This window comes from Globicephala melas, chromosome 3, assembly GCF_963455315.2.
Source record: "Globicephala melas chromosome 3, mGloMel1.2, whole genome shotgun sequence".
In the NCBI taxonomy this organism is placed as follows: Eukaryota; Metazoa; Chordata; class Mammalia; order Artiodactyla; family Delphinidae; genus Globicephala; species Globicephala melas.
The window spans coordinates 56,903,592-56,918,554 of NC_083316.1; the positions used below are offsets into that span (position 1 = coordinate 56,903,592).

Consider the following 14,963-nt stretch of genomic DNA (forward strand, 5'->3'; position numbering starts at 1 on the left):
TTCAAGAAGATTTATTCATTTATATTCAAACACTTGATACTATATTCCCATTGCTGAATAACTCTGAACTTATTTCGTAGTCACTAATTTTGAGGAATTCTGATATTTAGCAGTCCTCCCACCAAAAATAAAGCACAGTTTCAAGATTGTAGCTGAATCATGCTTTTAGTTTCTGTTTGGCTTCATGCTTCAAGATATTTCTCAATTATTAAGGATCTGACTTATTCAATGTAGGTGTTTCAAAAGAGAATAAGAAGAAGGCACAAGTTTCCTTGGAATTAGGGATCATCCATTTGAAATTAGTGCCTGTTTGACCAAGCTTTCCTGGATTTGGGACTACCTGTCTATGAGAAAATATCTTGTTCATTAAATTGCAGAAATTTAAGCAGAGGGTGAATTCTTATAATATGAACGTAAAATAGGATCATGCTTCTCCTGAATGTTCCTCAGTTCTTAAGGGTAATTCAGGATCTTGCAGTATTGGTATTCTCATTGGACTTGGTCAGAATTAGTCAAGACAAGCACTCTATTTTAACTCATCATTCCTCATGAATAAAATGGATTTAAGTTTTTGGACTTTGTTGCATTACTGCCAAAACTAATTTCACCATAATTGATTTTTTTTTAGAAGTTCAGACCCTTTACACAAATATAGACATGATTATTTGGCTTAGTGATTTCTGATCACGTAACTCAGTGCTGAAGAAAATTGGACATTAAATATGGGGTGAGGGAATTTAATTTGATAAACTAGGGAAAAATAGCAAACATTTAGGCCTGCTCCTTAGAACTGATGTAATTTGGCAAGAAAGTGGGTAATCAGGTTTGTGCACTGGAAATGACAAATGTATTTTTGTTTGAAAATGACTAGTTCAACATTTCCCAAATCCTGTTTTGAGGAATATTATTGTTCTGTGAGATATTAATAGATATTCAGAGAAGAAGAAAAAAGGATTGTATGGTCAAAGAAATTTGGAACACACTGGGTTAAGCAGAGTGAAACAAGTTTTGATACTTTAGTATTTCTCAGTTACTTCAGTTTTTAATACATTTATTGTGAAGCCAAGTCTAGCAGTGGTTTTCTTCCTGGGGAGTAAATATCAGAATAACCTGGGATTTTTTTTCCAAACAACATTCTTACCTCTTTCCAGCCCATTGCCTAAGTAGTCATGGAGGATCTATTTGTTTTATAGTTTGAAAACATTCTCCAGGTCATCTGAATCATCTCTACCTTCAGTTGAGAACTGCTGGGACAGAGTATACATACAGGCTTTCCCAGATTTCTTTGACCATAGACTGTCTCTTTTGGAGACTATGTATTAACATTTCCAGAATTAGACCTTTTTGAAAGTCTATGGGCTAGATTGTAAAGTCTTAAGAAGTAAACTGTAGTTTTAGCTCTGCAAACTAATTGTTTCTCAGTTTTTGAAATACTTGGTTTTTTGACACTATTCTCTTCTGGGTCTCCTTCTAATTTTCTGGCCATGATTATAGATTTTAATTTGTGGTATCTTCTGATTCTGAAAAAGTCATATTTGCCTGAGAAATGATGTAACAAAAAGTTAACTTTTTTCAATGCTGTATTTTTCGATGCATTGTTAAATATTAATGATAACTTGACAAATTTGGTTAGCTGTATTAAGATGACTTCTAAAAAGTGTTTTGATTTCAGAATATATCTGTGTGTGTGTAATTTTTTATATTCGCTACCCAGAAATTTCAAGATATTGAAGAAACTCATCTCATTCATATAAAAGAAATTATAGGATCCTTGTCAAATGCTATAAAGGAAATTCATTTACAAATAGGCCAGGTACGTTTTTACTTTTATTGAACTGATTCATGAGAATTTTATGTTCACTTCTGACTCTAAAAATCATAACTCATAACATGATACTGAATTATTTCAGGTAAAGAATATGTATTTACATGTATTAAATACAGAATAACCTGGATTTTACCATCCTATGAAGGATGATAATTTAAATTAATTATGGAGTTAAAATTCTGAAGTTAACAATTTTTGAATATTTCTTTATTACAAAGTTTTACTATTTTAAAATTTAGCATAGCAACTTCAATAAGTTATAGAGCTTGTGCTTAGAAAATTTCCAAAAATATAAAAGTGCCTTAACGATGACATTTGGGGTGCATTGAAATATAGTAGAGAAAGATGAATTCTGTTATTCTTGGTTACTAAAATTCTAATACTATTTTCATTGCTGTATAAGTTTTATTTATCGTAAGATTTATGTCCCTAAAACACTCAAAGATAGGAAGAGGACACTGCCTTGACTTCTAAGGCTGTGAGACCGTACGTTAAGGGTTCATGTAAAAAGTGGTTTGTATCCATAGATCTACTAACAGAGTTAGGTAACAGAGCATATTAGGCAAATGAAAGTTCTTAAACGCTCTGGGTCAAAAAATATATATTTTGGTATAATGAATTTTAATTGTTTTGTGGAAGTTTTGTCTGAAATACAGTAAGAATATTTATGGAAAGTGAAAAAAATTTATCTTTATTTCATTTTAATAGGTCCATGAAGAATTTATGAATAACATGGCTAACACTACAGTTGAAAGCTTGATACAAAAATTTGCTGAGTCAAAAGGCACTGGGAAGGAAAGACCTGGTAAGATGACAAACTTTGCAAGGAAACATATTCACATTTCCCATCCAGTAACAAATGTGTTTGCCTTTAAATTCCAAAATTGCAAAATGGAGCTTGGGAGATACTTAAAAATCTGTGTGAAATCTCAGATATCATTTACTTTGTGTCTGATGGTATGTTAGGTTTTTGTTTTGACCTTCAGTAGTTAATAATTTAGTACTACTTAAAGTGGTTATCATACCTTTACTAAATTAATATATTACAGTTTATATTTTCAAAAGTAGAGTTAGCAACAGAAGCCCATTTTAACGAGACAAAGAGTGGGAGAGAATATTAAGCCCTCAGAGCATTGAGGCCAGTGGAGAACATTTCGTAAAATTTAATAACTTTTTTCTTTCCTCATTCACATATATATTCAACAAATTTATTTATTGGGTGCTAATAGTATTCTGGGTACCATTTTAGACACTGGGGAATATACCAGTGACTATAGGCATCCTGGTTCCTATTTTATGAACAAATGATTATGGGTTTCCTTAATCTTACTTTTAATAAGCATGTTATGTTATATCAAATATAATAAGCACCATTCTCTTCTCCTGCTCAGCATACTTACAGTCTTCTAGATTTGTTTTGTTTTGTTTTGTTTTATTTATTTTTGGCTGCACTGGGTCTTCATTGCTGCGCACAGGCTTTTCTCTAGTTGCGGCGAGTGAGGTCTACTCTTTGTGGTGCACGGGCTTCTCACTGCGGTGGCTTCTCTTGTTGCTGAACGTGGGCTCTAGGCATGTGGGCTTCAGTAGTTGCAGCACGCGGACTCAGTAGTTGCAACACGTGGGCCATAGAGCATGCGGGCTTCAGTAGTTGCGGCACGTGGGCTCAGTAGTTGCGGCGCACAGGCTCTAGGGTGTGTAGGCTTCAGTAGTTGTGGTGCGCAGGCTCAGTAGTTGTGGCGCACAGGCTTAGTTACTCCACGGCATGTGGGATTTTCCCGGACCAGGGATCGAACCCAGGTCCTTTGTGTTGGCAGGCAGATTCTCAACCACTGTGCCACCAGGGAAGTCCCAAGTCTTCTAGATTTCTTGAATCTATTGGTTACTCTACCATATTCTTGCAAGATACTTGTTTTCATTCCACAGGTAAAAATTATTCAGTCCAGTAAAGAAGTTAAAGTATAGTTTAGAATTCAGAAAAATGAATATGTGATTTGTAGAGAAGTCTGGGAGCCATTTTTCTTCAGTGCAGTTCACAGCTAAGGCTTGAAACCTAAATCATCTTCACTTCCTTTTTCGCACGTTTCGTTAAGTTTCAAATTGTATTGTTTCAATTCCATTAGTATTTTTCCCTTCAGACCTTCCTTCTTACCTACCTCATTGAATACAGCAGCAGGTTTCTAAATACTGGCACAGTAGAGATTTCTCTAGTCTGTTTTACATGTTGTAGCACATTAATGGTTTGGGTATATAATTATGAACTCATAATGGCATTACTCATAAATCTTTGACTTTTCATTATAGACAGAATGAAATTTAGATTCTGGACTTAGATTCAAAGCTTTTTGGGATCTGCCCTTGCCCAATCTTTTTTTTTTTTTAATAGATTTATTTATTTATCTATTTATTTTTGGCTGCGTTGGGTCTTCATTGCTGCGTGCAGGCTTTCTCTAGTTGTGGCGAGCAGGGGCTACTCCTGGTTGCGGTGCGTGGGCTTCTCATTGCAGTGGCTTCTCTTGTTGCAGAGCACGGGCTCTAGGCGTGCGTGCTTTAGTTGCTGTGGCTCAAAGGCTCTAGAGCGCAGCCTTAGTAGTTGTGGCGCACGGGCTTAGTTGCTCTGCGGCATGTGGGATCTTCCTGGACCAGGTCTCAAACCTATGTCTCCTGCATTGGCAGGCGGATTTTTAACCACTGCGCCAACAGGGAAGCCCCTGCCCTTGTCCAATCTTTAGTCTTACTTGCCATTTTTCTTTTCTGGCACCCTCCATTGCAGCCAACCTGAATCGCTTGCTGTTTCCTATCCATACCCCGCTTTTGCCCTTGGTACCTTAGTTGCCCTTACGTCTGCTCTAGAAAATGCTATATCCCACTCATTTTTCAAATGAATAAATTCTTAAAAAGCCAGGTCATGTGTTACTTCCACCATCAGACAGAGAACTTTGTACCTTTTTTTGGCATTGTTGTTGTCTACCTTAAATTTTAGTAATTGTGCTTTTATGAAGAAAAGTTCTGTTTTTGATTCATGTGTTTATCTTTATTATGTGTAAACAGTACATTTTTGTTGAATGAATGGATGGGCATATATGGTAAGGTTAGCATGTTAAAGAGGTTGGAATGGATGGATTTGCTATTAGATAAGTCTTGGTGAAGGAATAGTAAGTAATTATGGTTAAATTTAGTGAATACTTACTTTGTGCCATGTACTATGTCAACTGCTTTGCAGGCAAACTTTGATCTTCAGGAACTCTTTGAAGTAGGTACTGTTATTCCCATTTTACAGATGATGGAAATATTGAGAGGTTAAATTACTTGCCAAAGCTAAGTACATGCCAGAATACTGGGATTAAATTTCAGGATCCTTGACCTCAAGGCCCATGCTTTGGAGAAATTAGAAAAGAACTACCTAAATTTACATATGTAGGAGAATGAGGATGCTGAGATACATAACTACAAAATAGCGTGAAACCCTAAAATTCATTGTAAAGATTAAATTGTAAGTGAAAACCAGTTAAGAGAGGTAAAAACAATTGAAGAATTTTTATATAGAGCATTTAGAAGTATTGATAGAATAAAAGCAAATGTGTATTGGCTGGTTAAAAATGCCTTAGACAGAACTGAATAAGGTTGATAGATTGTATCATTATCAGTATCCTGTTTGTGACATTGTATTGTAGTTTTGCAAAATGTTATCATTGCAGGAAACTGGGCAAAGTATACAAGGAATCTTGCTGTATTTCTTTTCTTTTTTCTTTTTTTAGAACTGTACTGTGAATCTACAATTATCTCAAGAAATAGTTCAGTTACTTTCTTATCTGTGGTGTAGCACACTACTTAGCCCTGTGGTTTGTGATCTATTCTTTACTACCCGTGAGACCTATAAGCCTCAGTACCCTCATCTATAAAGTGAGGATAATAATAGTACCTACCTCATGGGGTGGTTGTGAGGTTTTTATTGAGTACTTAATAAATGGTATTTTCTAAAAATTAATACATACCTGATTAATAGTTAGCTACTCTTGGTTATTGTTTATAAATTTAAATTTAATGGCCTTAAGATATATGGCATGTAGAAAATTTCTGTAACTAAATGGTAAGAGGGAAGTGAAGATTGTGGTGACATGGGCTTTCCTAGAATTACTGAACCCAGAATTAGGTGACTGTTTCAGGCTGACTGTTGACATTGTGTATATGTCAGGCTGACTGTTGACATTGTGTATATGTGACTGATTTTCAAAATAAGTGATCCTAGAACTAATTTAAGGGGAAAAAAGGGAGTGGTGTGGGTGTGGAATGGAAAGAATAAGTATTACTTCTCCAGTTGACTTGTGGGTGAAGAGTTACAGCTCTTTCGTACATATTTGTTCTATTTATGTCACTAGAGGGGAGTCCATTACAGTGATGGAAATTTTGTGTTTCTCAGAAAAATAACACGTGATTGTGGATTTTGTTTTGTAAGAAGTATTCTAACCTTGAGTTGTATATACTATTTTACTGTTAACATTTTTTTCTCCTGTTTTGTAAGGGCTCCCTCTGGTGGATGAGTTCCTCTGTAAACTGGTTTTAGGCCTACGGGATACACATTTTAAAAAGAAAACAAGAGGCCCAGTTCTTTAAAAACTTTGTATAACTGAAAGTTAACCTATTTCTCTTGCACTGAAAAATTTCTTTAGTCAGTTATCTGTTGAGATATATAACCTCTAACTTTATGTCTTCAGTTCTCCTATGTAAATCAAACACTTTGAGAGCATTAATTTTTTTTCCTATTCATTGAGACTATTTTATACTAATTATATGTAGTGTCATTTTTGTCATTACTTTTTTTTATTGAGATATAAGTGACGTATAACATTGTATTAGCTTTAAGGTATGTAACATAATGACTTGATATATGTATGTAATGCAAAATGATTACCAAAGTAAGTTTAGTTAACATCTATTCCCACACATAGTTAAAAATTTTTTTTTCTTGTGTTAAGAACTTTTAAGGACTACAGTTGGCCCTGTCTGTCCGAGGATTCCACATCCACGGATATGGAGGGCTGACTGCATTATGCCATGTAAGGGACTTGAGCGTCTTCGAAACTTAGTATCTGCAGGGATCCTAGAACCAATTGCCTTTGGATACTGAGGGATGACTGTACTCTTTTAGCGGCTTTCAAATACATAATATAGTATTGTTTACTAAAGTCACCATGCTGTGCATTACATCTGCAGGACTTACTTTGTCTTATAACTGGAAGTGTGTATGTTTCGACCACCTTTACCCGTTTTGCCTAGTGGGGGACACCCCCCATCTGTACTCTGTATCTATAAGTCCAGGTTTTTTTTAGATTCCACATGTAAGTGAGATCATACAATATTTGTCTTTCTCTGACTTATTTCACTTAGCATAATGCCCTCAAGGTCCATCTGTGCTGTCACAAATGGCAGGATTTCCTTCCTTTTTATGGCTGAATATTTTGTTTGTATGTGTGTGTGTATATATACACACACACATATATATATGTATATATAGACACACACCGTATTTTCTTTATCCATTCATCTGTCAGTAGACAGGTTGTTTCCATGCCTTTGCTATTATAAATAATGCCACACTGAACATGGTAGTGCAGATATTTTTTTGAGATGGTGATTTTTCTTCAGATAAATATGCAGAAGTGGAATTGCTAGATCATATGGTAGTTCTATTTTTAATTTTTTGAGGAACCTCCAGACTGTTTTTGTCGTTACTTTTTCAGTGTTGTAGTGCCTTGCCTTCTGGAATTTGAGTCACTTTAAGTGTATGCTTTGAGTATATCAAAGCACCTGTGGTCTGAAATAGTCATGAATAAACAGGTGTTTTCTAATTTTGAATGTCTTGTTATGTTCTAACAACATTATCCTAGTATTTCTACCCATTCTCATATGTTTTAGTTGTAAAAGGAGATTAAAATCCATATTTTTGAAATTTCCTGTTTTACAGTCATTCCGCTAATTTCACTGTATACTTTTCATAGAAGTTAAGCAAGTTTCCATTTATAAGAAACAAGGATAGATAACTTAAAAAGTTGGTAGGCCATTGTCTAATATGTTTAAATAAAATATTTTTTTGCAGAGTTTATTTATATTTTCATTATATGATAATATAAGTTTATAGCTTCCATTTGAGGACTTCCAGGGACTATAATGTGTTTAAAGATACAAATAGAAAAAGCCCCAGAAAGGTAGACATAAAATATTGAAACAGCCAGCCACAAAGAGAAAGGGAAAAATGAGATTCTTGTGGTCAGACTGGCTAAATGTGAAATTAATTTATTAGTTTAGATATTTGGAATATTCTAGCTTCTACATTAGGTATATTATTTTAAAGTATGGGGGTGATGGTGGCAGTGGGATGAATTGGGAGATTGGGGTTGGCATATATACACTAATATGTATAAAATAGATAACCAATAACCTGCTGTATAAAAAAAATAAAATTCAAAAAAAGTGAAAAGAGATTAGATCAGTGGTTACCAGTGTCAGGGGGACAGGGGGTGTGGGGCTGGGGAACTGAATGAAGGTGGTCAAAAGGTACGAACTTTCAGTTATAAGATAAATAAGTCTTGGGGATGTAATGCACAAGATGATGACTCTGGCTAACACTGCAGCATGGTGTATCTGTAAGTTGCTAAGGGAGTAATCCCTAAAAGGTCTCACCACAAGGGAAACAATTGGGGGGATTAACTGTATGAGGAGATGAATATTAACTAAATTTATTGTGGCAGTCATTTCACAGTATACGTATGTCAGGTCATTATGTGGTATAACAGACTTATACAGAGCTGTATGTCAATTACATCTCAATAAAAATGGGAAATAAAAGAAAAAAGAATAAAGTATAGGGTACAAGTATATAGATTAAAAAAAAAAAAAAAAAAAAAAACTAGTGATCATCTTTCCAGACCCCTCAAGGATTAAGAGTAATGCCAAACCTATAAATGGAACCTCCTTCCACTCCCTCCATGAAATTTTTTTTTTTTAATTCAGGGGAGTAGAAACCCTTTCGTAGAAAGCAAAATTAAAAATAGCCAAGAAGATCAAAGACCCACAAACCACACCAGATATTTTGTGATTACTTGGTTTTTCTATTTGATAGCAAGTGGGGATGACTAGAGAAAGAGAAAAGAAGAATGGATGATGATTAGTGAAGAGGATAATGTAGATTAGCCCACATAGAGTAAAAGAGGAGAACTCCCAAAGAAAATAACACAGAGAAGCTTCACTTTATGAAGGAGTACACCTTCACCTGTTGCGTCCTAACCACCTAGGACAGAGGCATAGAACTCTGCCCTGTGGGACGCATATGCCTCCTGATAGTGATTATCTTTTAGAGCAGGAGTCTGCAGACTGTGGCCACCGAGCCACATTGAGCTTTGCCTCTTTTTTGAGGCCTACAGCAAAGAATGATTGGCAGTGGGGTGGGGGCGGGGGCGGGGACGGGACAGTATTTTGTGATACATAAAATTGTAAAATTCAGATATCAGCATCCATGAAAGTTTTTTTGAACACAGCCACACTTGTTTATGTACTGTCTGTGACTGCTTTCACACTACAACAGCAGAGGTCACTAGTTGTGACAGACTTTATGACCTACAATGTCCAAAATATTTACCATCTTGACTTTTTACAGAAGACCTTTGCCTAACTCTTTGTTAGGGAATGTACTTCTTGTGTAGTATAGTAGCAGGTATGTCATAATACGTTAGAATTGTGAAGCTCATAACAATATGTAATCTTTTTTCAAAAGTTGATTCTGCTGTTCTTCTTGGATTCAGAAATCATTTAATCTGATATCCTGCACTAACTACATCTGCAGTCGTATCACAGCACAGTAACTGATCATCATAATAAGAATCCTAAATTGTGAAGTAAAGATTAAACTGTTTTGAGCAGGCTTTAAGGAAAGCTCAGTTCATTAACTTGAAGTATAAACACTGACAAAAAAATAGAAGTAAAAAAGTAAGCTGATTACAATTTTTACATATGCATAAGAATTAGGACAGAGTTTGAGGTTTTTGCAGTACGTAAAAGAAGTTAAATCAATCTGAACTTAAAAGGAAGTTTATGGGAAAGAAACTGAGGTATCCCAAGGATTCAAAATCAGGGATATAGCCAGGCTGCAGAAGGAAACCCACACCAGTAGGAACACTAGGTATCATTTTTCCTTTATTGAGTCTCTGCATTTTACTGCTTTATTTATTTATTTATTTTTTTCTTTGCAGAATAGCTTTCTTTGCTTCTCCAGGTATATGATGTAAAGTGATCGCCTAGTAATTTCTGGGTATTTTCACTTGTTCCTTAATTGTAGCCACAGCTCAGAATTAACCCAGGTTTTTATCCCTCTTCTAGACCAGAAAGAAACTGGTCTAGGTAGTCTTGGATTGGGGTAACCTTCTTTCTAATCCAGTCTGTTCTGACTAGGTCATGGCTTCTGTACCACTCCTGAGGAAGGGGGAAGTTCCCAGAGAAAAGAGATTATAGTGAGCAGAGTATAAGCCTTAAAGGTTTCATCAGGATCACAGAAAGTGAAAACATGACTCAGTCTGGGGGTATGGAGGCAGTGTCAGATTTCCGATGTAGGAGGAGATTATATTTCACTGCCAAGATGCTGTGTGTGGAGAACTAGATGAAAATTTAGAAGGTTTAACAGTGACTGAAATTCCATGGTTGAAAACCCATTCCTTTGATTTAAGACCATGGTTCCTAAGTTTGTCTCATCACTGCTTCTCAAGCCTTGGATACCTGTGAGAATCATTCGTTGAAAATATTTTCCCTTTCCTTTTAATTTCTCTTTTTTTAAAAAAACGAACAGGGTCTTCCCTGGTGGCGCAGTGGTTAAGAATCCGCCTGCCAGATTTCGCCAGTTCTCCAGAGTCTACACAATTTTCTTCCTAACGGCACCTGCCAGAATTAGTTTCTCTTTTCTCTGCTTCCAAGGAGCTGTGCATTTATTACATCACTTGTAACACAACTTGTATCATAGTCTTTTCTATAATTGTATCCCATGTCTCCTTCACTACTGATATGCTGCTTGAAATTGGGGCAAACATGAAATTGATCTTTGTTCCCCCTTGCATCATGCTTCACACACAGTTGTCACGCTATGAACATTTAATTAAATTTATGTTGAGAGAAGTCATTAGATCATAATGGATTAAACATAGATAATTGCAAACACCACTGCCAAAGAATTAAGCCTGATACTGTGAGAAATAAATAGAATAATGTTATGGTGTCCACTTAACTCAGAATTGCTTGAATGTTTAATGAAATAGAATGTGTATGTTGTGATAAAAAACTTGAAAGAGACCTGAATATGCAACACAGATATGTTTCTCTCCACCATAAGGCAAGTGGATGAGGGAAAAATAAAGGCCAAAAAACAAAGTATTGGTTGGGTTGGATAACAGTAAAGCTGGAATACACTCTATGGTCTAATACAAGAAGAAAAAGAATGAAGATGAGACATCGGGTTTTAAAAATCTGTCTGAAATAAAAACTTTATTTGTCAGACTAAAAAAAACAAAAACAAACAAAAAAAACAAAACAAACAAAAAAAGAATCCACCTGCCAAAGCAGGGGACATGGGTTTGAGCCCTGGTCTGGGAAGATCCCACATGCCATGGAGCAACTAAGCCTGTGTGCCACAACTACTGAGCCTGCGCTCTAGAGCCCGTGAGCCACAACTGCTGAGGCTGTGTGCCACAACTACTGAAGCCCGTGTGCCTAGAGCCCGTGCTCCGCAAAAAGTGAAGCCACCGCAGTGAGAAGCCTGTGCACCGCAACGAAGAGTAGCCCCTGCTCACCACAACTAGAGAAAGCCCACGCACAGCAATGAAGACCCAACACAGCCAAAAATAAATAAATATATATATATATTTTTAAATGCTTTATAAAAAATAATAATAAAAATTTAAAAACGAACAGCCAGTGCACTATCCCAGAAATTTTGATGTCATTGGTTTAGGGTGGGTCCTTGGTATCACTATATTTTAAAACTCGTCTGATTCTAACATGCAGCCATTGTTGAGAACCTGTAGCATTACATCAGTGGATGCTTGTTATAAGTGTAGACTCTCAAGCCCTACCCCAGACCTACTGAATTAGAAGCTGCACTTCAGTGAGATCCCTAGGCAGTTTGTATGTGCAGTAAAATTGGAGAAGCACTGTCTAGACTTACTGAATATCTGGCAGTGGACCCAGGGAATCCCTAGGACTGTAGTTCTCAAAGTGTGATCCTAGGACCATCCACATCATCTGGGAGTTTGTTTAAAATGCAAATTCCTGAGCGCCAACCTAGACCTTCTGTAAAGGACACTCTGCAGGTGGGGCCCAACAATTCGTGGTTTAACAAGCCCTCCTGGTGTTTCTGATACAGGAAGCATTGCTCTAGAAGATTCAGCTAGGACTTGGGATTTGGAACCACTGGACTGAGGAAATTGTTGTTACAAGCCCGCTATTAAAATAAATACTCCTGAAATGAAGTAGCATTGATGTTGCAACTTACTTTCAAATGATTTAACAAGTGAAAGAAAAAAAAAAACTACAAGTATGAGTATGTATAGAGGGAGAAAGAGAGAGCAAATATAACAAAAAGTATTATTATCACCCCCCATAACATTCATAAAAATGGTAAGACCTAGGTTCAAAAGGGTAACTAGGCCAAGGTAATCAGCCAAAAAGCAAGTGGCAAAACCAGGACTTGAACTTCCGTGCCCTTTGCACACCACCACAAGTTAGACTTTGATGTTCTTTTTCATGTTAGCTTGCCCGGTTCATCATCCCAGGTACCTAGCAATGTGCCTGTGTTCTGTTCCATAGGCCCAGGAGCAAGCTTGAAAATGTCACTGACTCCCATTGTTGGAGTCACCCTCCCCCCACCCTCTTTCTCTTTGTCCCTTCCTCTCCCTCCTCTCTCCCCCACCCCTCCCCCATTATAATCACTTTTTGTTAGACTTTGTTAGATCTGGTCATGTTTGTATGTTTTACTTTGGCTTTTAATTAGAACTGGTGTTCTGTGGTTTTAGTTGGATATATGCAGAAATATACTTGATTTGGGTAGCCCAGACTTCTTATTTGAGTTCTGAGGCCAGTTTATAGCTAGACAAAGTTGCAGATTTTATTGATGACCTGAGATTTGGAATTGATTCCAAAACAATGGAAACTATTAATTAAATATTTAATTTTTGGCTCACAGGCCCAGCCGCTCCGCGGCATGTGGGATCTTCCCGGACCGGGGCACGAACCCGTGTCCCCTGCATCGGCAGGCGGACTCTCAACCACTGCGCCACCAGGGAAGCCCAGTATTTAACATTTTTTAATACTCTACCTCATTCATGTAGTGATTAAATACATGCAGTGATTAAAGATTACTGTTAAATAAATTCTTTCCTTCTGTAACATTTGTTAAAAATTTTGATCCAAATTAGGTTTGGATGAATTGTTTAGGTTATTGACTTTCTCTTTTTCTTTTGCTAGCAATAATTTATTCCTACATACGATTAAAGCATCATGTGTAAGAATTGTCTTGCTTTGGATCGTTACCCTCTTTGAGGTCTGCTTTTAATTTCTTCTGCTTTTAATTGAACTCATGATGGCATTTTTAGATAATGTATGAAAGAGCATCAGGAGACAGAGCCAAAATGGTCTTATTTGCTTTTATACAAACTAAATTGCCCTTGCAGCCCAGCATAAAATCTAAGCACTAAGAACACTTATTTATTTTGACAACAGAATTAATTGAGCCTAAAACAGTTGAAATTCCAGTGGTAGCAAACTATTCTTTCTGACTCTCACTCTGGCTTTGGTACTTTCAAAAAAAGTAACTTGTCTTATGATTAAATAGCAGAATGATGGGCGGTGTACTGCATTTGGGGGAAATGGTGAATAAACTTTCTACTTGTGAAACAGTTCAGAAGTGACATGCTACAAAGGGGGGTCAGAATGTGCATTGATATCCAGCTGAGCTGTCAGCTGGCACTGAGCCAGGCACGCAGAGCTTTGCCATGTGAAGCAGCATGTGGAGCGTATGCCATTTGAAAAACAAAATCTTTTTCATGCATGATTTAATGGTTTTTTTAAGAGTATATATTTAGTTTTATTTTTCTAGAAACTGTTAGTGTTTCTGTTTTTAATAGAAAAGCTTATGTGTGGATGGAACTCAGTTAAAATGTTTTAATATATATTTTACAATTTGAAAGGATTTGGCACCTTATATTTCAAAAATGTCATTTTGAATAGCTTATTTTTATTGGATATTTTTCTGTTTCAAATGGATTTTAAGAGGATGTTTTTAAAAGATAAAGAGAACAGTGATCAAGATATCTGGTATAGGAGAGATGTTTTGTGAGGAAAAAATGTAGAATTTTGTTTGAAGGGACTGATGTTTATAGAGTTAATGGACGCCTTTACTATTTTCATATATATGATAACATCCAAAGATCTTAATATATACTATATATTTTTTTGATGGGTGGTTATATTTTCTCAAGCTTTGTTAGTAAGTGATAAAACTAATAACACATAATAAGCTGTTGGTAATTTAAGTAGAAATTTTTCATTCTTAATAATTCTTACACCAAGCAAAAAGTTGCTGTTTATCAGATGCACATACTACTAAAATTCTTTATCTTTATTGATCTTTCAGTTCTCATCTCTTTGTAAACTGTTAATGTAGGCCTTTAAAGGATTCTAAGAACAAGCTCATTACCCTTTCATTTAAAGAATTCTTAGCTTAAAGATTTACAGAGTGGACTTGAAGTTCCTTGAAATTTTAATTGGGCTGTTTTCTGACTCTAAGAATTTTTTGGATGGAAGTAGTGAGTGTTTTTTTTTTTTAGTCATATGATATATGTCATAAGAATGCCCCAGTAGGGAAGGTATTGCCAGTTAATTGATTAAGACCTTGTTTATCAACTCACATTTATGACTTTTATTCTGTTTATCACTAAATGTTAATCTACTCTTTTTGAATAAAAACTGGAACTGAGGAAGTAAATCTTTGATTTGGGGGTAAGAAGCAGGACACTTTAGCCAATACTTTAAATGCTCCTACTTAATAGAGAAATTTTTCTTGTTCATTAGTGGTTTTCTTTCATAATGGAATGATCAATGA

At 35.9% G+C, this 14,963-nt stretch overlaps 1 protein-coding gene across 1 annotated transcript in view; it reads left to right on the forward strand.

Moving 5' to 3' along the window:
• FCHO2 (FCH and mu domain containing endocytic adaptor 2) overlaps positions 1–14,963 on the forward strand; it is a gene marked incomplete at its 5' end in the record, with an annotated part of 114,516 nt that overhangs the window by 44,449 nt on the left and 55,104 nt on the right. The window contains 2 exon segments of the mRNA XM_030845457.2: positions 1,715–1,813; positions 2,537–2,633. Coding sequence (XP_030701317.2) covers positions 1,715–1,813; positions 2,537–2,633 — 196 coding nt within the window.